Raw genomic sequence first — 26,018 nt, forward strand, 5'->3', positions numbered from 1 at the left:
GGCCAAGATTCTCAATGTTATGATCTTCGTTCGGATTTTAAGGCCGTTGTGGTTTCGAACTTTATCTCAACGTTTCGCCAGCACGAGTGGCTGGCTTCTTCAGAGGTCTATTCATCCATGGTTCACCGATGATTTGTGATTTCTAGCTCGTAAGCTGTATTTATGTTGACACAGGTAGCCCACCTCTCTAGTTGGTGCGTTGTTATTGGTCGAAGTGTTATTACCTGTTACATTGCGTTGCACTGCTGCCTCCTTAGCATCTTTGGCCGAAGTGTTATTACTTGTTACTTTGCGTTGCACTGCTGCCTCCTTAGCATCTTTGATTGAAGTGTTATTACCTGTTAAATTGCGTTGCACTGCTGCCTCCTTAGCATCTTTGGCCGAAGTGTTATTACCTGTTACTTTGCGTTGCACTGCTGCCTCCTTAGCATCTTTGATTGAAGTGTCATTACCTGTTACATTGTGTTGCACTGCTGCCTCCTTAGCATCTTTGGCCGAAATGTTATTACCTGTTACATCGCGTTGCACTGCTGCCTCCTCAGCATCTTTGGCCAACGTGTTATTACCTGGTACATTGCGTTGCACTGCTGCCTCCTTGGCATATTTAGCCGGAGTGTTATTACCTGTTATATAGCGTTGCACTACTGCCACCTCAGCATCTTTTAGTATGGGATTCCAAATCCGGTTAAGCGTTATCGCCTCCTCTTTTCTGTTGTAGGTTTCTGTATGTTCATGGATTACTATGGCTTCCCGTACAAGCCGACTGTTGTATCCATGATCGGGTGCAATAAACGAGTGTTCCGCTACTGTCGATTTTTCTGTTTGACCTAATCTACAGTTTCTCCGGTGCTTATTCAGTCTTGTATCCATGGATCTTTTGGTGGTACCATTATAAACTTTTCCGCAGGTGCATGGTATACGGTATACCCCCGCAGCTGATAGTGGATCTCTTTTGTCTTTCGCAGATCTCAGGCTTTGCTGTATTTTCCAAACATGCACCAAACTAACTGACTGGCATAAGGAAAGAAGTATAGCTGAGGCACCAGTCAATCTAATAATAACACTGATGATCTTGAAACATGACTGAACCTCTGACGTAAGCACCAAACTCTTACGAAGATTCGAAATAGATGAACACTTATACTATTCATGCAGTCATTGTTCACTGTGGTTCTGGCGTTGAATCCGGTCATTATTACGCCTTGGTCAAAGACGAAACGGACTGGTTTAAGTTTGACAATAGTCGTGTCACGAAGTGTTCTGGTGATGTATTAAATCTATTGGAGCCTCTGGAGACACCCTTCATTTTGTTTTATGAGAGAGAGGGCATTGGAGATCTTCAGATGATGTGGTGCTGCAGGTTTTTCCGGGTTTTCCTACAGCTGAAAAAGCAAATGATGCGCCACTGGAATAATTGAAGTCACTCCGGAGTGCCAATTAATTTTTATTGTTGTTTTATAATTTCATTAGATTGTTATTAATTGATGTTTGATTATAATCAAATTTGAAATTTCATAGTATTGGTTAATTTTTATTTTTGTATTCTTTTTCTGGAGTTCCGAAACTCACTATGGAAAGCAGCAATGGAATTTGAAAGCTCCTTCGATGAGGAGTCGTGCAACCTCCATTTCAATTTAAGTTGAATGTTTTGCAATAGTATTTCGGTTGAAAATTGCCCCCTTCAAAAACACATTTTTTTCTTGACAATTATGCTTCGCGATACTTTTTTCATAGCCTACTGTATATAATCCTTACTAATCAACTTATTAATACACAAAACTATGAATCCCATAAACTAGCGAAAATAAAATAAAAAACGATCGCAAAGTGATATCGTTAAGACATTATTATCCAAAACTGGAAATCAAAAAAATAATAGCATTCTTCTTTCGATTATATAAAGGAACTGTGACCACTTGATGCATCAGTCTCAATTCATTTTAATCTCCAATTTGTCAACTAAGATCATCATAAAAATGATCAAGGTTAGTAAATATAATTTTGTTCTGCAATCATAACTTGACTTGAATCGATGGCTCACTATTATTATTATTGATAAGATATACACTGGTTGGTGTTTCGTTTATGTATACCTATTGGAATGTTTCTCAATTGAAAAATCTGTTGTTTTACCTATTATTCAAGTATACATATCTGAATCGAAATTATTATGGAATAGTGATCCTAGGAAAATTATATGATGTAATTGGCTTAAGAAAATCACCAAAGCATCAAAAATTCGTCTGTGAGTTAATTATTTATGCGTTCACCGGAAAATCACTGGTTTCGTATGTGTCGAAGTTATTTCCAGGCAAAAAAATTGATAATATAGGTAATTACAAAAAATATAAACTTTGGAATTCATGTGAAATGAGTATTTTTAAATTATCAAGTTCCAAAAATTTCAATGGGGAGTGTTTCTCAATTTGGGTTATTACAGCAAATGCAAGTTTGAACAAAATAAAGTTGAGTTTAATTCATGAGTTTTTCAAATTCACTTCGAAAAGTATTCAAATTGATGTTTCAAATGTTGGGTTTTAATTTTTAAAGGGATTTGTTTCTAATTCACATATTGGCAACGGCGCCTATATCAACTTGAAATAATTTATACGTACCTAGATATTCAACTTTAAAAAAGGAAGATTATTTTTATAAATCAACAATTAAGGCAAAATATAAATTATAGTTCAATACCACCTCCACAAGCCACATAAACAACAGTTGTTTTGTTATTTATTTATATAGAGGAAGATAGGTTAGGTGCACAAAATGTCATATGTTACAGAATGTCTCGGAACTCGGAACATAAGTAAATAGAACAGCACGCCTCTGAAATATGTCATCTTTGTTTGTCTCATATAGGTAACAGATTCATTGTCCTTCATTAGCTATAACCGATGTTGCCAAATGGTGAAAAGAAACGAATCCCTTTAAATGTTGAATGCATTATTTCATTCCTCTTTTTTAAGTATTTAAATAATTTTTTAAAGAAAAAGGTGGAAATGATAAGTTCAAAATGGGTTGCTTTAGGGCACTTTTATGAAAACTACTTGTTTTTCGTTAGGAGGAACATTCCCCATTTCCTGTCAAAAATATTGATTGTGACACCGCTTGTCAAGAACACCGTCTAATGACTATTTTGATCGGTTGAACAGTGACAATTAAAACTCGGTAGAAACCGACTAGTCTTCAAGTTTGTCATTGTTTTCATACATCGAGGAAAATAATCACCTCTAATGTCAAATGCAGAATACAAAAAATATGCTGTTTAAATCTGTTTAAAATCTGTTTTTCCGTTAACCAGCTGTCGCATCCCTACGAACGACAACCCTCAGAAGTCGAAACTTGTGCGAGCTTAGGATTAACGAGGTCATACATTTTAACGTGTGATTCCTAACACATATTAATGAAAATGAAAAAGTTTTGAAGATTTCTTGAATTTATTGAAATAACCGCGTCGGATGAAATGAAATAACATTCCGAGAATAAACCAAATTCAATTAGAAATCTCTAAAATTACAAATGAAATTTCTCAAGGTCAAATGTATCTTCATGATTAACAGGGCTATATTTTTGGGAGTAATTAATTTTTGGGGAAGAAAGTTGTTGGCTTTTTACTACTCCATCTTGATACAAAAAATGTGGGAATTTTCCAAAGAAAGGAAGGAAACAATCAATTTGAAAAGTGATAAATGTATACATAGATGTGTAGATCATGCAAAGAACTAAACTCCAGACACAAACTGAAAGAAAAAACCCTCCTGAAACAGCTACTTTCATAAAAACATTGAATTACACGAAAAAAATATTTCGAAACAAATGCTTCTATATGAACACTGAATTATACAAAAAACACTTTTTCCTACTCAGTTTGTATTTCAAACATTCGATATGGAATTAAACCAGATATCATTCACAGGATTCCTACACAATATATTATAACATTATAAGAAAAAACACACAATTCTGGATAACAAACACAAATTATCATATCATCGATGACATCGTAAGGGTTTTTGTTTAAATTGATGTCCCACAAACCAACAGTCAAGAAGCCAGTTCTCAAAATCCGAACTTGATTTTATGTTGTTCACAAAACTAGAAAAAACTGTTCATTAGAACCAAAATATCATCTGCGTAATGATAAAAAAAAGGAGAATTTGAAATGTCAAATATTACTAATTTTGACAAAATGAAATGCTGTACGATTACAAAATATGTGTCAGTTTCAATCTCTTCGAGTCCAATTATACTCTTGTTCCAGGAAACCCTTATCCTGTTATCAGTGGCCGCAATTTTCGCATACGGTGCTCCAGCAAATGACGGCGAAGACGGACACTCTGACCTTCAGGCTGCTGAGAGTCGATACTACCCCAACAATGGATACTATGACAACAATGGATACTATGCCAACAACGGCTACTATAAAAATAGTGGATACAACAATGGATATGGCTATTCGAATGGTTACCAGAATTATGGCAACACTGGATGGGGAGGAAACTATAACAGGCATGGAAAGGGACATGGAGGGTACAGAAGACACTGGTAGAAGATAGTTTTTTACTGAAGGTCAAATGTATATTCTAAATGTTCCTTGTGTATAAAATATGTTACATTGATTTACTAGTCTTCCATTTTCTTCATTGAACAATACATTCATCAAAAGTAACGATTGAGTGGAATATTGCCAATGTTCCTGATATCAGGTATCTACATAATTTCCAAAAAATCAATAATACTAATAATACGTTTATTATTTACCAAAAATTCATAACCAATATTAAGTTTCAATAAAAAAAACTAGGTAAATAAAAGGTGAGAGTTCAGTTCTCTTTCAACACCAGGAAGAGGAAAACTGGTCTTCCACTCAGACCCTTACTACAAACTAAACTTAAAACTAAGATATACCTACTGACTAGTACCAGTAAACAAGAAAAAGAAGAAGAAGACTAGAGAGAAGCAAGAGAAAAAAAAAGATAAAAGAGAGAGAGAAAAGATAGGAACCCATTTTATAATTTATTTTCACTTGTGAGGGCAGTGATACCTTTAGGTCATGAAACCGCCAGGTTGCATGACGACGCTGTGAGAATTTTAGTTTTTTGCTCTGAGACGTAATATTTCAATTTAAATGTTAGTTGCCATGGAAATGATATTACAGTTTGACACTTGTGAAAGATTCAAGTGTACTATTGTCAACAATATTCACCTTACAGTTCTTCGAATTATTTTGTGTCATGGCTTCAAGATTGAGCGTTAGAGAGAAAATTGAAATTGTACGCCTTTCGGGAGATGACGTCAGAGTGCTAGAGAGGTTTGTAGAGTATTTAATGAGAGACGTCCAGATCGTACTCGTATTAGCTGCGGTACGGTAAATAAAATAAATAAAATATTCAATGAATCTGGTGCAGTATCAAAAATGATGTTAAAAAGTAATCCTGTACAAAGACGAAACAGGAATGACAGGAATGATCAAATCACTTTAGATTATTTCGGAAATAATCCTAATGCCAGTATAAGGAATGCCACTTTAGATTTGAATATTCCACGAGAAACTATTCGGAGATGTCTCAAGGCGAAGAATATTAAACCTTTCAAACCAAAATTTTTACACACACTTCAACAGGGAGACGAAGCAAGACGCCTGGAATATTGTTTATGGGCCCAAGGGAAATATTTAAACAATAGAAATTTTCTAAAAAATATTTTATATTTTTATATACGAAGCCACTTTCACTACAAATGGAGTAGTGTCATCACAGAATTGTCGCTATTAGGCAGCGGATAATCCTAACTGGGTAATAAACTGTAAAATCCAGTATTCCCAAAAAATCAACGTCTAGTGTGGGATATTGAACGAACGAATTATTGATCCGTTCTTTTTTGAGGAAAACATTAATGCGCAGAGGTTTCTAGAATTTTCAAACACAGAGTTTTGGGATGCCATTCACGAGCTGCCAATCAATGAACGATCGAATTTAATTGCCCAGTTTGATGGGTGTTCAGTTCATTAAGCCAGACCTGTGAAGCAATGGCTTAACGAACATTTTCCAAACCGATGGATAGGCCGTGGTAGTCCGTTCATAGAGTGGCCACCCAGATCTCCAGACCTCACAGTTTTGGACTTTTTTCTTTGGGGACTTCTCACACAAAAGGTTTACAAAAACCGCTCAAGAGATAGAAATGAACTTTGTGCAAGAATTCGACAGATATTAGCCCTCAAGAACTAAGGAACGTAATCAGAAACATTCGTAAGCGCTACGACACATGTATCGAAATACGTGTTGGCTTAGTAGAGGCTACTAGAATATGATTCAGAATTAATTGTTGCACTGAATCGAAACATTTCAATAATTAGTTATTAGTTACGTTTATTAAATTTTTTTGCATCATTGTTAGTTGAATTGTGTGAATGTAATTCCGTTATTTCCATTAAAAATATTTACGCTGTTTGTTTTTTTCCATCTGGCGGCACTTTATTGTTGAAATCATAAAAAAAAATTGTGACTGTTAGCTGTGTGAGTTTTCGAATTTCTGAGTTGTCATAACTTTGTTAATAATGAATATTTTTTCATGAAATTTTGGTCACACCTATTTAGAGGCACTTTGAATCCAGTGGCGCAGCTATTTTTTCAATAAAAAAATCGCTAATAAAAAATCCCGATTTTTGACTAAGAAAAAATATCTCAGTATGCCCTGAAACTTTAATAAACATTTAAAATTTTGTCCCAAGATAGACCTTTCAGTACTTGACATTAAAAAAGAAATTATTAAAATCGATTTACAACTTCAAATTTCAGGGGGGAGTTTCCTTTAAAAATGAGTCACACTGTATATGGTAATTATTTTCTATCTTTCTTTCTTTCGGAGCATCCAACATTTTTGTTCAATCACAAAGAAGTAGGAAGCTAAAAGTATTTTTTCTCACAAAATATCACTATTTGTGGTTATGTTATGTTCTGAAAAAGTTGTTATTGGAACTTTATTTCTGTGGAAAACTTCTACAGTTATCAGTTCCTTACCTCTTTTTTGCATACCTCACTAGGAGTTACTGCTTGAGGTAATTTATATCATATCAGACCAATGCAAATCCGAACTAATGAAATGCAGAATAAACATTTATTGAGATATGGAGCTGAAAAAACACATCACATTGAAACGGACAAAACTTTCTAAACAACCCAATATATTTGCGTGATACATAATTTCATAAGCGGTCGATGGGCTAACGTAACAACCATTGAAAGGCATGGGGGTTGGACATCTTCAATGGTAGCTGATGGTTATCTAGAAGATCCTTTGGAAAATAACGGGAGCGGTGTGAATAAGAGTTTTCAACAATTTTTAAAAATAACGTCATATTTAATTTTTGAAAACAAACCCAAATTTTGAAAAACACATTCCAGTGGTTTAAAAGTAGGGATAACAATTTTAATGGTTGAGACTGCTTCACATACTGGAATTAATTGAAAAATATGTAAACATTCATGTGAGAAGTTCAACTCACTTCATCATTCTAAAGTTTGTATCTGAATGTTATCTTAATCTAGTCATGTTAACTAACTTGGAGGTGAATCTCTGGCTGTTCAATTGTAATTACCGTTTCTAATTAGATTCGCTTAGGATATAAACAAGATAAGTCGTCATGGACACAAATAAGCGAAGAAGTGTTTTGGATTGGAATGTTTTTGTATTAGCCTTTGTGAGGTTTTGCCGTTACGGAAACTAGTTTTGCGAATCATCAATGTTCGCCTCCCATTTACATAAAATTGCATGAATACAGGATTGGATCTAACCAACTGTATATCCGAAATTTGCCCGATTCCTCTGAATAAGGAAGTTCATTTCTTTAGATTTATTAACTGCCAGTCTTCAAGCATAGACCACTGACTAATAAGAAAAAAAATACACAATGAAATTACCTCAAGCAGTAACTCCTAGTGAGGTATTCAGAAAGAAAGGTAAGGAACTGATGACTTTCTACAGAAAATTTTCTACAGAAATAAAGTTTGAATAACAACTTTCTCAGAACATAACCACAAAGTGATTTTTTGTGGGAAAACATATTTTTGGTTTTGATTTCCTACTTCTTTATGATGAAACGAAAATGTTGGATGCTTCTAAAGAAATAAAGATAGAAAATAATTACGAATTTCACTAGTTCAGACTTCCATTGTCTACTATATAAAATGATTTGAAATCCCTGAAACAACTAGGAATTGCATTTACCGGATACCCTGTGAGTGCGGAAAATCCTATATTGGTGAAACTAAGAGACCATTGAATGTTCGCATTGCCGAGGACAAGAAACACACACAGCGAGGGGAAACCAGCAAATCAGAAATAGCAGACCATGTTTGGACCCATCAACACAGCAGCGAGTGGTCCCAAGCTGAGATCTTGCACAGAGAGGAACATTGGTTTGGGAGAAAATTCAAGGAAGCCTCTTACATGTTGTCCAACAACGTATTCAGCCAAGCCAGCGTAGAAATACGCAACATATAGAAACCCATCATCAAGCGAAAAATGGCCAACTCCCGCCAAACGTCATCTCCCACGGAACCAGTGAAGCGGAAAATTTAAAGCGGGGATAAGTGAAAGTACTCGAACGACCTATAAATAGTCATCTCTCGGAGGAATCAGTCCAGTCATCACCCGAAGGCGATTGTAGATTCTAACAATCGAAACGTCGTGAACTAACGTGACTTGAAATCTCTCAACTCTTTATTTCTATTTTCTTTTTTCATATCTTCATTTTTATTTATTTTTGTTCAATTGTTCTATTTTACTTGTATTTTATTTCACTATTATTTCATTTCAGGTTTATTTTGCTTAGTATAATTTTTATTTTCAGCTATTCATTTTTGATTATTCTTTTTTAGTTGTTTCAGGGATTTCAAATCATTCTATATAGTGGACAATGGAAATCCATCATGAAACATTGTCAATCACCTTCAAACGAAAATAATTACGATATATAGATATTATTTATTACAAATAAACAACCCACCACCTTTGATGTCTGTAATAGAGGAAATACTGTAAACAGAAATTTATTCAAATATCAAATATTAACATGAAAATGATGAAAACAATGGAAATAAGGATAAAAAATATGAAGCTACAATAAAAAATGACAATAAAACGGTCGAAAATTTTGAAACAACCGTTAAAATCACTACTTTATGTCACAAACCTGCTTTTGTCGCAATGATAGTCCATATTATTATTCATACAGTTGATTAATTCAATCAATCAATTAGGTAATTGTTACCTAATTTTCATGAACGACAGACGGAGAGATATACCTGAGCAAAATAGGTTTCAGCAGAAGAGCTTTAATAGTTTCTCGGAAATAATAAGCCATATCGATTTGAAATTAATTATTTCATTAGGAAAATCATCAAACCTTATAAGAAAGTACATTTATTACAAGATTTTGAACAAAAGCTATCGATGCCGGCTCTGTCAGAATAAATAATCTGGTACGACAGAATCATCATATCAGGTAATAGCAAATATGGATGTAAATACTGGGCTTTCCAACATAAAGTATGTACGCCAATTATTTTTCCAATTATCTTGAAGATGAACGCAAGTTGATTATTAATAATAGGGTACTGCCGCATCGTAGATAATTTATTATGAATTTACACAGTGTCCAATGAATTCTAGTTACCATGAACAATTTATTATTTGTTGCTGGGCTGGGCAATAAAAAATGTACGTGATCTACTGGACCTGCTTTCCAATTTTCAGACATACTAGTTTACTAGTATACTTTTTGTCAAACGTACCGTTGAAAATACGATATAATCTCTCGTTTTTAGAGAGGCATCATCATATAAGACTTGACTACTCGTAAACTCTCGTGATGCACTGTTTGGAACTTTCCCCATTACCGGAGTAATGAGGAATGTTCCTTCCATTACCGGAGTAATGGGGAATGTTCCTCCTGACGAAAATCAAGTAGTTTTCATAAAAGAGCTCTAAAACAACGCATTTTGAACTTTTTCTTTAAAAAATTATTTAAATGCTTAAAAAAAGAGGAATGGAATAATGCATCCAACATTTAAAGGGATTCTTTTCTATTTCACCATTTGGCAAATCGGTTATAGCTAATAAAGGACAATAAATCTGTTGCCTGTATGAGACAAACAAAGATGACATATTTCAGAGGCGTGCTCTTCTGTTTACTTATGTTCAGAGTTCCAAAACATTCAGTGACATTGTGCACCTAACCTTTCTTCCTCCATATAAATAAATAACAAAACAACTGTTGTTTATGTGGCTTGTGGAGGTGGTATTGAACTATAATTTATATTTTACCTTCATTGTTGATTTATAAAGATAATTTTCCTTTTTTAAAGTAGAATATCTAGGTACGTATACATTATTTCAACTTGATATAAGCGCTGTCGCCAATATGTGAATTAGAAAAAAATCCCTCTAAAAATTAAAACCCAACATTTGAAACATCAATTTGAATACTTTTCGAAGTGAATTTGAAAAACTCATGAATTAAACTCAACTTACTTTTGTTCAAACTTGCATTTGCTGTAATAACCCAAATTGAGGAACTTTCCTCATTCTGTTATTTTTGACACCTCGACACGTGTTTCGATCGTCAAGTGATCATCTTCAAGACTAAATATACATGCAGTGGTGTCCTTATCTATACCATAGACACCTCTTCTAGATACCTGTGTCTCAAGTGTCTTAAATCAATTGCACAATATTGCCTTATCAACTAGTCTGATAATTGAAATATCATTTTAACAAGCTATATAGTGTATTTACTATCAGGTATTGGTCTACCATCGTTATTCATAATATTATTATGTTAACTCATCTCTACACTCGCATAGGCATCTAGATGCCTTTTGTTGTTAACTTGTCTAACTGATCTTGATGAATTCAAGTCTATGAAATGGTTTTGTTGCAAAATATGATGGGCGACTGCTGATTTTTATTGTTATCCTAATTTTGTGTGTGCTAAGTGTTCCTTATATCTTATTTTGACAGATCTTTTTGTCTGACCATGATATTTTGCATCACAGTCCTTATATTTAATTTCGTAAATTCCAGACTTTTCCGAATTCTCGACTTTGTCTTTTGGATTTTCTAAAAAGCTCTGTAGTGTATGACTTGTTTCAAAAACCATCTTCATACCTAGTTCCTTGATAATGGTGGAATGGAACTGGGATATATTTGTCTTGGTTTTCGTCATACACTACAGAGTATTTTATTTGCTGAACATACCTCGTAAAACGCGTCATTTCTGTTGGCTGCATTTTTAGAAAAACGTATTATTGACTTTTCAAAGCAACATATTTTCTAATCGAGTGCATTTTCGAAAGCGAAATAGCAATAACTATGATGGCATATTGTGTTATAATCTCCTTGTTCAAGACTTGGACGATTCAAGATATGGTTGTCTTTTTCTAAACAACTAATTGAACCTGAGCTATTTTTACATGAAATTCATCAACGATACAGTCATCTTGCAATAGTAAATAATTTCTATAAATTTAACTGAATATTATCGGTATTGTTTATTACCATTATGTGGTAGATAAAGTTATAAAAACAGAATTGATGACTTTCTCTAGAAAAAATACATATATATTGAGGAAAGAAGTATTTCAAATCGAAAAACTAACTTTTTTGGTTCCGATAGATATTTGTGTAAGTTTTTTAACATTGGAGTAAGAAAGGGGCTATAAATGTTTCAAATTTCATTCGAAATAGCAGTTTCTCATTCACCTAATTTATTTTGGTTTTTCGTTTTCGTTGTGCCACCGTGTAGACTAATATAAATACTATTTCATATTTAACACAGCCTGCACTCCTTGATATCTATAATAACTGGTTATGTCATATTTCTCCAAGGTTGAGCTTGACTTCATGAAAATACTGAACATAATTCATTTCTATATTTAAAAATTGGTTTACTAAACTACTACGTGTTTCAAATCATCTAAGAGACAATTCGTTCAGGCCAGTTTCAACTCTCTACGGAGTAGGTCAATGGACTGACACCTATCAGAAAACAACTACTCCCCTGGCGAATACCACGAAGGGCGTTGAGTTATATCCGACAGGTGTCAGTGCAGGATTCTGCACAGAAGTTATTCCTGCATATGCTGTTGGCGATTCAACTGCCGCAATAGATTTTCAATTATTGGAACACACTTACAGACCGGTTTCGGGCTGTTTAGCCACTCGTGCAAGGTAGTGTATATCATCAACATAAAGTCGATGATTTCCGATAATTGAAAATCGAATTCCGTCAGAGTATCATTCCTCGGACTAAGCTGAAGACTACAACAAACAACAGGTTTGTCGTCGCCCCCTCTGCCTGTGAACGAGGTAACCAACTGCATATCCGAAATTTGCCCAATTCCTCGTATAAGGAAAGAAATCTTTCACGTATAGTCAGTGGGCATACTGACTGGCAACGTGTTTGCAACATGCTTGAGCGATCATCGATATGGCTTTCGAAAACAAAGACCAACAGACGAACTTCTATCGTATGTCACCCATACTTGGAATAACGCAATCGATGAACTTTGAGAATCAAGAGCTGTGGCGCTTGATATTCCCAAAGCCTTTGACCGTGTATGGCATGAGGGCTTGCTGGCCAGAAAAAACGTTCCCTGCAAGTGGCAGTCGCAATTACGCAATATTCAAAATCAACTATTGATTATGTATGTACTGCTACTACTAACCTGAATACTGAATCTGTTTTTTGCGAGGTATTCCCTCAGGTTTGTCAGACCACGAAATCATCCACTTTAATGTTGAATTAGACTACAACAATGAAAATTGTTCGAAATTCAAATATGGAAGTCTGTTCTGTGCTAGAAATTATAATAGGTTCTACGACTGGAATATAGACTGGAATCAAATTCTACTATCTGAAGATCCCTTTCTAGAATACTATAGCATGTTATTGTTCACATTCAATAATAGATTTCCGATACAAAAAATTAAAATAAAAAATAATGATCAGAAGGAATGGATAACAAAAGGAATAAGGGTGTCTACAAGAAATTTTCTTTGCTTACAATACAGAAGAAAATTAACATCATCCGCATATTTTTTAAATTATTTCACCTGCTACCACAGAATATATAGAAACACCATAAAACTAGCTGAAACTCTTTATTATACTTACAGGATAAACAAAGCAAGCAATAAGTCAAGAGAAATATGGAAGATAATTAATGATCTCAGTAGAAAGGGAAGAAAGCAAAAATTGGACACTCCATTATCATCCACCGATTTCAATAACTATTTTTGCATGACGGGAGAAAAATTAACTGAAAATATTCACATTCCGTATGATCCACTTGATAATTTGATTGATATTGATATAGCAGATAATTTTATTCTATATGACACAAACCTCTCAGAATGGAAAAACCTCTCAAGTGGAAAGGAGTCTTTAGGGAGATAAAAAATAAACACACTTCAGGAATTGACGACATCTTGAATATTTTCGAAAATCTACCAGACAATGCTTTATCAGTACTAGTTGACATAATAAATATCTCATATAAAGAAGGAGTTTTTCCAAATTTTCTCAAAACGTCTATTGTTATTCCTCTTGATAGAGGTGGAGATATTGGCATCTCTTCTAACTTCTCTTTAATAGCAACACTTGCAAAGATTATAGAAAAACTAGTCAAGAGAAGACAAGTTAATTTTCTCGAGAGAAACCAGATATTAAACAAATGTCAGTTTAGAGTAGATCTGTATATAACTGGTGCTGCTTCAACTCGTTAAAAATTAATAAAAATAAAACAAAATTCATGATTATAGGAAATGACAAGCAGTACCATGACTTCAAAAAATATAATTACAATATTAAAATATCAAATGATAAAATTGAGTTAGTAAGAAAAATTAAATATTTGGGTGTAATTGTAGATAATAGAATGTTTTTTAAGGAACGTGCTTCATATATTATTAAAACAATAACATTCAAAATTAATTACTTAAGTAGGCAATCTAAGCACTTAAACCAATGGTCGCTTTTACTTTTGTATAATAGCTTGATTTTACCTCATTTTACTTATTGTGGAACCATCTTGTACTTACTAAACCAAAATGAAATTGGAGGACTTCAGAAACTTCAAAATAGAGGAATGAGAGTAATATTATCTTGTGATAGAAGAACACATATAACATTAATGTTGAATACATTAAAATGGTTATCAGTAAAAAATTACTTTCGTTATTTAGCATTAATATTTATTTTTAAAATTAAAACTGGTGATGTTCCTGTATATCTACATGACAAATTAAAGTATAACTTTGAATATCATGAATACAATACAAGAAGTCGCAATAACTTTCATATACGTCAGACTAGTAATGTCAATTCAAATAATACAGTTTTCATTAAAGGAGTTCAAGCATTCAACGAACTACCGGAGGATATTAAGAATGCTACCTCTCTAAATATATTTAAAAGAAAATTAAAAGTGCACCTTTTAGACCTACAAAGTGTTTTGTATAGGAACCTGCTAATACAGTTTTTTTTCTTCTTTTTATTTTATTTATTGTGCTGTTTTTATTTATATGTTTCAATGTACATGATTTTAAATTTTAAATTTTAATTGTGACATTTAAATTTTTAACCTAGATTGAGACTAATATTGTAACTGCATTAGCTTGTGCTAAATAAACGATACATATATTTATAATGGGTTGAAAATGTTCAATCACCTTCCATCAAATCTGATATTTGACATGCAATAACGTAAACTTTAGGGAAGTTTTGAAGGATTTTTTTTGTGAGAGAGCCTATTATAATTTATCAGAGTACTATCAAAATACTTTTTATTCAACTTGTGACTGACTCGTTTTATGTAATCAATATTGAAAATTTTCCAAATGAACTCTTATTTATAGCAAATGGAACTTTAAACGTTCAAGCCAGTCTATATACCTACACCATAGGTTTAATGGACTGACGCCTATCAGAAAACAACTACTCCCCTGGCTAATACCACGAAGGGCGTTGGATTATATCTGACAGGCATCAGTGCAGGAATCTTCACAGAAAATTTCCTGCATATGCAATTAGCAATACAACTGAAAGAGTCGACCTTCAATTATGGAACGGGCACACTTGTAGACCGGTTTCGGGCTTATTAGCCACACATCAGTGCAAGATAGTGACCATCATCGACCTAAAGTCAATGATATTCTACAATTGAAAACCGAAATTCTTTCAGAGTATTTCATTCCTCTTCCGAAGTTGGAGTCAACATCACAAAATGTCACTCCATCTAGTGGACGAGGTATTAACCAACTGCATATCCGTAATTTGCCCGATTCCTCTGAATAAGGAAAAAACTTTCTTATTAGTCAGTGGGCTATGCTTGAAGACTGGCAGTAAACAAATCTAAAGCAAATGGAACTTCAAACGTTCAACGTTCTTATTGGCTATATTCGTGCAAGTGTATTGTGCTATTTAAATACTAATTGTTTTTGTTATTTTTCTGTTCTTTGTACATATGTTCAATAACTACCTGAAATTTTATTCAACAACTACCTGCCAATATATATTAATTTATAGTGTATAGTTTTCGAGAACATTACTCGAATAATTATAACTTGACAAGTAGCTATAGCTACTATGTGTGAATTTGTTTCTCGAAATATTTTAACCAAGCTTTGTCAATAAGATCTTAAACTTCAGACAATAAAGCATATTTTGACTTTGACTTTGATGGATACATCTCGAATACTTGTTTCCAACCTTTTTTTAATGTATACCAACGACTTATTGAAAAAAAAACAAGAATCCGATATATTGCTTTGCTGACGACTGCACATTTGTCGCGTCATTCCATTTGGATTCCAGAACATCGACTACGGATGCACATCTTCACCGGCAGCTGAAGGTTGCAGTAATGTATAGTTGTTAGACAAAAAAAAATTGAGTCAATGTCGTATGAAGTTGAAAACCAACACAAATCCAAAAAAACAAATGCACTAATGAAAGCACTACACTAAGTCTTGATTCATTAGTTAATTTTGAGATCCTTGAGAAAGAAACAACAGCAGGCAATGGAAAGTAATAATGAATTTTAATTATTTCAAGAACATTAATTTGAAGGTCTTGGACATCTTTAATAGAGCAGGATACATCAAAAATAATCTCTTCTTTCTGTTATGCAATATCAATATAAGCCGTCGAAACAAAAATTTGAATTTCAAATTTCAACACTGGAGTTTGACAGAAAATGTAAGTATAAATTAAAATCTGGACCGGTATAATTCAGTTGTTGATGTGATCACCACCAAGATGAGTAAGGTTTGTAAAAAAAGCAACAGAAAAGTATCTTCTGTATAATTCAGTGTTCATATAGAAGTATTTGTTTCGGAAGAATTTTTTTCTTTCGTGTAATTCAATGTTTATATGAAAGTAGCTGTTTCAGGAGGACTTTTTTTCAGTTTGTGTCTGAAAGTTACTTCTTTGCATGATCTACACATCAATGTATAGAGTTACTTCCTTCCTTTATTTGAAAGACTCCCTCGTACTTCCTTTTTATCTTATTTTTTTTTGTATAAAAAATTAATCACTCCTACAAAAAAAATACCCCTTCAATTTAAAATATTTATATAATACTATCAAATTGAAGCAGTGATAGGCCTCAAAACATTATTATAATATTAGGTTTACTCTTAGAAAAAAGTAATACATAAAAATGATTGAAGAATGGCGATAACAAATAAACTAAATAGATAAACAAAGTCGAAGACTGTCTGTGGTGTGCATGTAGTCCATGGTAGAGTGTCGATAATTATTAATGTGTGAAGCCAATGAGAATATGTTTCCACCTTGAAATTTGAATTTTATAATATATAAGCCTGTCTAAAATGACAATGAAACAGTAATCACTTCATACAATACCGAAAATTCCAAAACAAACAACTAATTTAACTCACAATTTTCCCAATATAAAAATACAAAAAAATATAATAATGAAAAAGGACCATAATGAATTTGATAACGAATGATAACACTCGCTATACCAACCTCCATAAGTTCATGTAGGTCTGTTTGAATCAATCAATAAACATTGAATTCATCTGTCATCGATGACAGGTTAAACTCATTCGTAACATGAAGTCATGATTTTATCTTATGTTATTCAGATTTGGTGCCGAAGAGTCAATAAGGTCTCATGTCGAAACATCAGATGTTCATCAGTAAGGATGATGGTGTTCCATGTGAGTGGAATGTTATCTCTTTCATTCACTATATTGTGTAGCAATCCCGCGAATGATGTCTGATTCAATTCCGTAAAAAATATTTGGGATAGAAATCGAATGAAAAAAATGTTTTTGCATAATTTAGTGTTCATAAAGAAGTATTTTTTTCAAAATTATTTTCCTTTCGTGTAACACATTGTTTATACAGGGCGTTCCGGAAAACTTGATCCCCCTGTAAGTCAGAAACGGTCGTGTAATCGAAAATTTCAAGGAACAAATCAATTTTTATTTCTAGCGGGACTAATTCTGATATGGAAATCATTGCCGAAACAACTAACCCCCCTATTTTTTTCAATAGCATTAGGGGTAGAGTGATGTATCATTCGAAAGGTATTTTGTCACTCTATTACTTCTGTGATCATTTCCAAAAGATATCCCATAAGAACATTGTTATCAATATTTCAGTTATATCTCACACAAATAACATTTTTAATATGTTTATAATTTTGAACGGCGAGTTTTTGTATTCCAAAGCTCCGAATGTGAATTTGGCAAATCTAAATTGTATGTGTTTTTTTCTGGACTTGACTATTCCAATTCAATATTATGTCTCTTGGGAAATGAATATTACTGGAGTTCTTTCCCAACACCAAATCGTTATTTTTAACACCTCGACATGGGTTCCGATCACCAAGTGATCATCTTCAAGAGGAAGATCAAACTAAACATACTTACAATGTTTTTCTTATTTATATCATAGATACACCTGCGTACCAAGTGTCTTAAATTAATTTCACAATATTGCCTTATCTACTAGTCTTACATTCATTTTACAATGTGTCCTTATGTAATAGTCAGGTAAATCTAATGATTAAAATATTATTTAAACAGGCTATATAGTATACTGTTAGGTATTGATCTGCCACCGTTATTAAAACAACGATAAAAATAAAATAAAACCATCAATAAAAATTAATTGGCGCTCCGGGGCGACTTCATTGATTCCAGTGGCGCATTTGCTTTTTCAGCTGCAGGAAATCCCGGAAAAACCTGCAGCACCACATCATCTGAAGATCTTGATCTAACAATGTTCTCTCTCTTATAAAACAAAATGTAGGGTGTTTCCAGAGGCTCCAATAGATTCAATGCATCGCCAGAACAATTCGTGACACGACTATCGTCAAACTTAAACCAGTCCGTTTCGTCTTTGACCAAGGCGTAATAATGACCAAATTCAACGCCAGAACCACAGTGAACAATGACTGCATGAATATTATAATAGTGGTCTGCTAGGTTGAAATGTTCATCTATTTCGAACCTTCCGAAGAGTTTCTTGCTTCCGTTAGAGGTTGAGTCTTGTTTGAAAATCATCAGTGTTATTATAAGATTGACTCGTGCCTCAGCTATACTTGTTTCCTTATAACAGTCAGTTAGTTTGGCGCATGTTTGACAATACAGTCGATCATCACCTGTTAAAAATTCCATTTTCAGATGATTTAACAATAAGCTTTGCACGGACTGGTTATTAGTCATATTAGGAAAAGCTGGATAAAGTTCCAGAAATTCACATAAGTTTTCGGTACTTCTTGAACATTTACCACATAGTAAACAAGTGAGGATCTTTCCAACAAAAATTTACAAACACATGACGATATGGCTGTACGGAATCATTCAGTCCAGAGCGGTCAGGATCATTGATTTTGCTATTGTTTTGCTCACGAAGAGTATTCAACAAGAACCCCAAGAATTCGGAACAATCCTCTTATTGTCCTAACGAGTATCTAGTGGACTTCAAAGACTCCAGGAAATCGGTTGGAGGGAAAGATGATACCTTCTTACGAAACTTCAGCTTCATGAACAGGTGTTTGAGTTTGATGAATAAGTAGGAAACATTCCCGTTCTCGTTCATCATTAAAACTTCGTTCTTGAAATTCTTCGTCATGAACAACACTTGTAAAATGCTATTCATCTAGCAAGTGTTTCCTAAATTATGCAATCCAATTTTCTTCTCTAGATTTTCAGGACAACTATCTACTGATTCGTAAGGAACAACATGTTTCACAGAATCTCCATAAGAATCATTTATAATATTATTATGTGTACTTATATCTACACTCTCATAGGCATCTAGACGCCTGTTGTTGTTAACTTGTCTAACTAATCTTAATGAAGTAAATTCTATGGAATGGTTTTGTTGCAGAATATAATGGGCGACTGCTGATTTTTCTTGTCTTCCATATTTTAGATGTACTAAGTGTTCCTTATATCTTATTTTAATAGATCTTTTTGTCTGTCCATAATATTCTGCATCGCAGTCCTTATTTAATTTCGTAAATTCCAAACTTTTCCGAATTCTCGACTTTGTCTTTTGGATTTTCTAAAAAGCTCTGTAGTGTACGACTTGTTTTTAAAACTACCTTCATACCTAGTTCCTTAAAAACCTTTCCAAACTTCTTCGTGTATGGGTGGTATGGAACTGAGATATATTTATCCCGGTTTTCGTCTTTTTTGAAAGTCGAGCTATCGTTCATTGTAACCTAACCTTGGAAAATAAATTGTTATTATTATCATTTATCGAAGTATGCGCTGGTCAGGCCCTATCCCCGAACCACCGATACATTCGGGAGGGCGCGCCAGCATTATCAACCAACGACCGCTCCCACACCGTGGGATAAGTGATCATTGAATCCGAGAATAATGTGCCCTGAGCAAGCGCAGTGAACCAAGAATGGCAGCCTTCTGAATCTGTCCGGCTAAGATTTCTGCCTTAATGCGGCAGGCCGGTATGCTTTTGAGATTCGAGAGTAGAGAAGACATCATTCCACCAAGGACTCCAATAATCAGGACAACCATCTTAACAGAGTGGTCTAGATAGAGTTCGGAGATAACGATTTTCGTCTCGCCAGAAGACGACATAATATGGTCTTGCTCTAGTGGCCGAGAAGGACTACATCAGGCTTATTAGCTGATACAGGTGTTCCTTAAACACATGCTAATATTTAAGAAGATAATTCTTAGACCCATTTTAGGGAAAAAACGTCCTATGGACGTATGTCCTAAACGTCTTAACTTTTGAGATACAGGGTGGCAAAGTTCTCAAAAATAATCAGTTTTTTAATAATAACTGAGATAATTTTGTGGACATCTTTGGCATATTTGGTACATATGTTCCATGCCTCAAGGCGCATTTTCTGATGTACAATTTTCTTAATTTTCTCTGCCAGTGGCGTACGTACGAGTTTTGAAATGTATATTTTTGGCGAAAAAAATACTACGCCACTGCTTTATCTTGAATTAAAAATTATTTTTAAAATCTCCATACATTTTTGAGCACATTTGATTTGCTGGGTTTTCTTTGTCCGACGCATGGTTTTCGCTCAAAAAATTAAAAATCGCTTTAATTAAGGATAAATTCCTTAAAAATCTGATGCGGTATCTTGCATCGACTGAAAGCAAACTAAGAGATCAGATTTGTTGCAAAATAATTGAGGATCTAAAAGGTATCTGGTTGTTGTCAGATGCACTGTTCTCAATTAAAATTACGTCATAACGCAGCACCGCTTAATAATTTTTGAAAACATAAATTTAGTTATCCTGGAATAAATGACGTGTAGCAGAATTTATTCACTGCACCTCTTGGAAATATGGAGTTTGTCGATATGTGATTTCTTTCAAAGATTAAAAGCAGAAAAAACAGCGTACCCACCATAGCAATAAAAAACGAATTCTCTGTATGTACAAACGTCAGTAGCTAATATTGATGTTGGTTTAAAGTAAGGTGTTGGTGTTGAAAACTGTCACAGCGCGTTTTGATTGATTTTGAAGTGTTATTGAAGTTATTTTGGTAGTCCGCTGTTTTTCTGAATATCAGTAAATATGGTAAATTATACGAATGCGGAAATGGCGCAAATGCATTACGTATATGGCCTTGCCGATAGTAATGCAACAGAAGCCAGGCGCATTTATCAGGAAAGATATCCTAATCGTGCCTTACCAGATAGCCGAACCTTTTCAAATATTCATCGTCGACTTGGGGAAACTGGTAGTTTCAAGAAAGGGACTCCGGAAGGTAGACCTCGTGTAGTAAGAACTCCTGAAATTGAGGAAGTGGTGCTGCAAGAAATTGAGGAACATCCTGAGACGAGTACGAGGAAGATCGCTAGAACTCTGGATATTTGTCATCAAATTGTTTGGCGTCTTTTGGTTGATTTTTTGTTATACCCATACCATATTTCAAGAGTGCAGGCATTACTCCCCAGAGATTTTCCACAGCGTGTGAACTTCAGTCAGTGGTATCTACAAAGTATTGCACTAAATCCGCAGTTTAAGACACAAATTTTGTTCGCAGACGAAGCAAATTTTTCTCGGAATGCCATTCAAAATTTCCATAACAATCATGTGTGGGCTGAAGAAAATCCCCATGCAATAACCGAAACCCATTCCCAACACCAATTTTTGGTTAATGCATTGACAGGAATTATAGGTGATCATCTAATAGGCCCATTTTTTCTACCAGAACGCCTTGATGGTCGTTCTTATTTACACTTTCTCGAAGAAGACTTACCTGGGTTATTGGAAGATGAGCCACTTGCGTTAAGGAATCGAATATGGTACATGCACGATGGCGCCCCTGCTCATTTCAGTGTAATTGTCCGAAACCATTTAAATACAGTTCATCCTAATCTTTGGATAGGTCGCGGAGGACCTCAGCAATGGCCAGCAAGATCCCCCGATCTCAACAGTTTAGATTTTTTTTATGGGGTCACCTTAGAACTCTTGTGTATAAAACTCCCGTTGATACTTCAGAAGATTTAAGAGAGCCTCGTGTGAAACTATACGAAATACGCCGGGAATATTTGAACGGGTGCATAATTCCATGCGTAGAAGGGCGGAAGCATGCATACTAAGTGCAGGTGGCCACTTCCAACAATTTTTATAATCAGTTTTGGTATTATTACTAATTAACAAATTTGTGCTATTCGTTTAGACTTACTGTCACAAAATAAAATAAAACTCGTTTTTGTGAAAAATTTATTTTTTTGCAGATTATGTTTTCAAATATTATTAGGGAATTGGTAATGCGTTATGAAGCAATTTTCAGATTCTCATTCATTTTAGAATTGATCTAATTTCTTAATTTGCTTTCTGTCGATTTTTATTTTTTTGAGTGAAAATCATGCGTCGGACAAAGAAATACCAAGAGATCAAATTTTCTCAAAAATAAATGAGGATTTAAAAAATGATTTTATTTTGAGAAGAAAGCATTGGCGTAGTACTTTTTCCCCAAAAATATTCAATGCGAAACCCGTAGGGATGCCACTGTTTGAAAAAATACAAATTTGTGTACATCAGAAAATGCACCTTGAGGCATGGAACATATGTACCAAATATGCCAAAGATGTCTACAAAATTATCTCAGTTATTATTAAAAAACTGATTATTTTTGAAAACTTTGCCACCCTGTATCTCTAAAGTTAAGGCGTTTCGGACATACGTCCAAAGGAAGTTTTTTTCTTAAATTGGGTCTAAGAATTACCTCCTTAAATATTAGCATGTGTTTAAGGAACACCCTGTATGAGCCTGATGGTGGGGAACGCATAGTTCCAATAAATTTGGCACTTCTCGTTCCCCATAACGGATTCAATATCCGTTGATGGACAAGCCATGATGAACCCCTTAGTTTCCGACTCAGCCCACTCGACCAGAGGAAAACTTAAGTCAGGCGCTTTGATAAGCCAAGGTCTCCAAGGTTATTGAAGAAGGCCCCATGCATTGGCTCATCCTTGTGTTTCCGCAGAAGTTAGGTGATCTCTGCGGCTTTTATATGAGCTTTTTGCTGAATGGGTTCCAACTCGGTGACAGAGTTGTGGTCACCTCGTTCAGTGTCGAAAACTAAACCAGTTTATCAGATGCTCGGACAGCTGCCCTAAAGAGAAATGTTCCAATTCCTGCTCTCCATGGTCACAACAACGATCAACTTTAGGAGCAATAATTCTAATAAATTACACCAAATTTTGATGAAGACTGTAACTTTCACGAAATTTTGAATATTCAAATCTTAAATTTCTTTCGTTTATTGATAATTCATCCAATATTTTCTATTTGACATTTTGTGAAGACATTTTACAAACATATCTCTAGAACCACGCACAATATTGCAGTAAGAATTACTTTTATTCCAGATACTTTTCTTCGTCACCACCATATTGGCAATCAGCCAGGCTACTCCAGATAATGGGAATCCACTTAAAGATCACAAAAACAAAGATATCGATTTGGACACAGCTGCCACAAACTATCACGAATATAATACTGGCTACCAACATTTTATTCCACAAAGTCAGCAATATAGCGGACATGGTCAACAATTCGGTGGCATCAGCAAACAATATGACGTGATTGGGCAACAATATAGTGGACACGGTCAACAGTATGACGTAATTCATCCACAATACGTCAGTGGGCATGGTCAACAATATGAGAGACAAGGAAAAAATTACGGGGGATATAATCAACAACATGGCGGTTTTGGAATTCAATATGGTGGACACGATCAACAATATGGAGGTCACGTTCAACAATATGGAGGACATGCTCATCAACATGGCTCATTCGGTGGACACGGTCACCACGATTCTGGGTTCCAACAGCATCATGGTGGATACAAGAAACAGTTCGGAGGTCATGGTCAACAATCAGGTGGAAACTGGGGCAATTACCATCACGGTCATCACGGTCACTATTGAGAAATGAACAACAGAAGATTATATAGTTGAATGATTAGTCATTATGAAAATTAAAGAAATTTCAGGTATAACGTATACGTTTTGATATATCAAAATTATTTCACTCCTCAATTCCTGCATGAGTTTGTTCAGAACCATAATTTGAAATGTAAGATTCTTGTCTTAGAAACATATTTTGTAAAGTAGAGGCAAAAATCAGAGACGCATCCAAATCATTTTATAACCAGTATAAATGTTTGAAAACAAATTTAAAAAATATAAATCGCTAGAGAATCTAGAAAGGCGTCTGGATATCCAAAATTGAGATTAAATGTTTACAGTTGGGGTAGTTTTCAGCTATAATATCCCAAGGACATTGATAACTAACGAAATAATTTTATCACAGTTTTCGAAAGCACGTTATTTGGTAACATCCCGACGCCGAAGGGATATTCGGTGAAAAAATTTTTTGCAATTCGAACAAAATTATTTATTGAACACACAGTTATTAAAAGAACAATTCGTATAATGATATTCCGTTGATCTTGCTGTATTTGCCTCGGTTACTGCATAGGTGTTTCCACGCATACTATTGATTATTTGGTTATGATGTTCCTGATCAATATTCAAATAAGGTTTTATGAAATTTCCATTATTGTGCCCAGTAATTTTCAACAATTGCTGTTCTTGAACTCCACTCTTAGCTAGTTGACTGACTGCAGTTGCTCTATTAGAGTGTTTGGTTATTTTCCTCTGTTTCGTATCCAAGCCAATTGCTTCAGCAGAAGATTTCGTCCATCCGTTGATTATATTTATACCCAGAGGCATATTGTCATACCAGTTATCGCTTCCTGTCTTCCAGTGACGATTTGGCCTTAAAAATAGTCTATTTGTCTTGATATTTGTGCCTCGTTTTGATAATAATTTAATGAATAATCTGACAGGACAAGCATTGTTATCACTATTTTGAACTAACCATTTGCTAGAGGCGCAGTTCTTTGAACCCCCTTGGCAGGTTTTACTGAAAATTGGATTATATTCTATCCTATTAGTTGGAGATCCATTGTTGTCCTTTTCGATATGAAAATAATCAACTAAGCAAGCAGCACCTTCACCACCTCTCCAAGCCAATTCCACCGCTGCTATGTGATAAAATTTACGTAGGAGTCCTATAGGGGTATTTTCATCCCAAAAGTTTATAATTTTACTCATTTCATTTGAAGTTAATGGTACTGAGCTTGTTTTGCGTTTAGTGGGATCTGTTTGTAAATTTCTTCGTGCTGCGTCGCGTGCATTCCGCGCTTGTTTGAATGCAACACTTTTAAAGGGGTCTAGCATGATATTATACTCCTTGTAATACTTTTCTTGTAATAATTTGCTTGTTATATTCCATACGGTTTTAACAGTAGCCTCCTTAAACTCTGTGCTATCCTTTTTTCTCATATTAATCGCCCAATCCTTGAGTATTAATGCAAGCTCTTCGAGAGTACGATTTCCATCCAATTCATATTTTCTGGGGTCACAAAACTCCATAAATATTTTCCAAGTGTATTTTTTACTATTGACAGTATTTTTTGGTGTATTTTCTTCAATGATTTTGTCAATTGCCGCATCATTTTGAACACCAAAGCGAGGAAGTGACATTTTCGAAATAAATTGAATTACTGAAATGTCAAACAACTTCATTGTGTTGGTTGCTTAGCAATGTCATGACATAAGTGAAAACTACCCGTGAAAACTATCCATGGGTAGTTATCAGTGTAATGATGGTTTCATTGGTTATTTCGACACACATGACTAGAAATAGACAAATTTGATAGGATCATTTTTTTGGCAAAAAATTTTCAGCTATAATATCCCAAGGACATTGATAACTAACGAAATAATTTTATCACAGTTTTCGAAAGCACGTTATTTGGTAACATCCCGACGCCGAAGGCGGAGGGATGTTACCTAAAATAACGTGCTTGAGGAAGTTGTGATAAAATTATGAGTTATTTATCAATGTTCGAGGGATATTCGGTGAGAAAATTTTTTGCAATTCGAACAAAATTATTT

General features: G+C 34.4%; 2 protein-coding genes across 4 annotated transcripts; both read left to right on the top strand.

Moving 5' to 3' along the window:
- Positions 1-1,846: 1,846 nt before the first annotated feature.
- On the top strand, positions 1,847-4,622 carry LOC111515569 (uncharacterized). The gene is made up of 2 exons (XM_023171787.2): positions 1,847-1,985; positions 4,265-4,622. Exons 1-2 carry the CDS (start codon positions 1,920-1,922, stop codon positions 4,550-4,552), a joined length of 354 nt encoding a protein of 117 aa, XP_023027555.2. The 5' UTR covers positions 1,847-1,919; the 3' UTR covers positions 4,553-4,622.
- An 11,674-nt stretch (positions 4,623-16,296) lies between these two features.
- LOC141481630 (uncharacterized) lies at positions 16,297-24,056 on the top strand. Of its 3 annotated transcripts, none has more exons than XM_074173488.1 (3): positions 16,297-16,333; positions 23,418-23,579; positions 23,643-24,056. In XM_074173488.1, exons 1-3 carry the CDS (start codon positions 16,325-16,327, stop codon positions 23,979-23,981), a joined length of 510 nt encoding a protein of 169 aa, XP_074029589.1. In that variant the 5' UTR covers positions 16,297-16,324; the 3' UTR covers positions 23,982-24,056. The 3 variants fall into 3 exon arrangements, with proteins under 3 accessions (XP_074029589.1, XP_074029588.1, XP_074029587.1); XM_074173487.1 differs by lacking the exon at positions 16,297-16,333 and adding an exon at positions 17,224-17,253 and having other exon boundaries at positions 23,418-23,594; positions 23,658-24,056; XM_074173486.1 differs by lacking the exon at positions 16,297-16,333 and adding an exon at positions 17,224-17,253.
- Positions 24,057-26,018: the final 1,962 nt, after the last annotated feature.

Source organism: Leptinotarsa decemlineata, unplaced genomic scaffold (assembly GCF_025532065.1).
Source record: "Leptinotarsa decemlineata unplaced genomic scaffold, Ldec_3_MD MMD2_tig00000251_RagTag_RagTag, whole genome shotgun sequence".
Classification (NCBI taxonomy): domain Eukaryota; kingdom Metazoa; phylum Arthropoda; class Insecta; order Coleoptera; family Chrysomelidae; genus Leptinotarsa; species Leptinotarsa decemlineata.

What these genes read in the sequence shown, in the direction of transcription:
- LOC141481630 (XM_074173487.1), top strand. An exon ending in GTCAGCAATATAGCGGACAT is followed by an intron (nt 23,595 to 23,657) that starts GGTCAACAATTC and finishes TATAGTGGACAC; the next exon opens with GGTCAACAGTATGACGTAAT.
- LOC111515569 (XM_023171787.2), top strand. Translation starts at nt 1,920, where the DNA reads ATGCATCAGTCTCAATTCATTTTAATCTCCAATTTGTCAACTAAGATC. An exon ending in TCATCATAAAAATGATCAAG is followed by an intron (nt 1,986 to 4,264) that starts GTTAGTAAATAT and finishes CTCTTGTTCCAG; the next exon opens with GAAACCCTTATCCTGTTATC.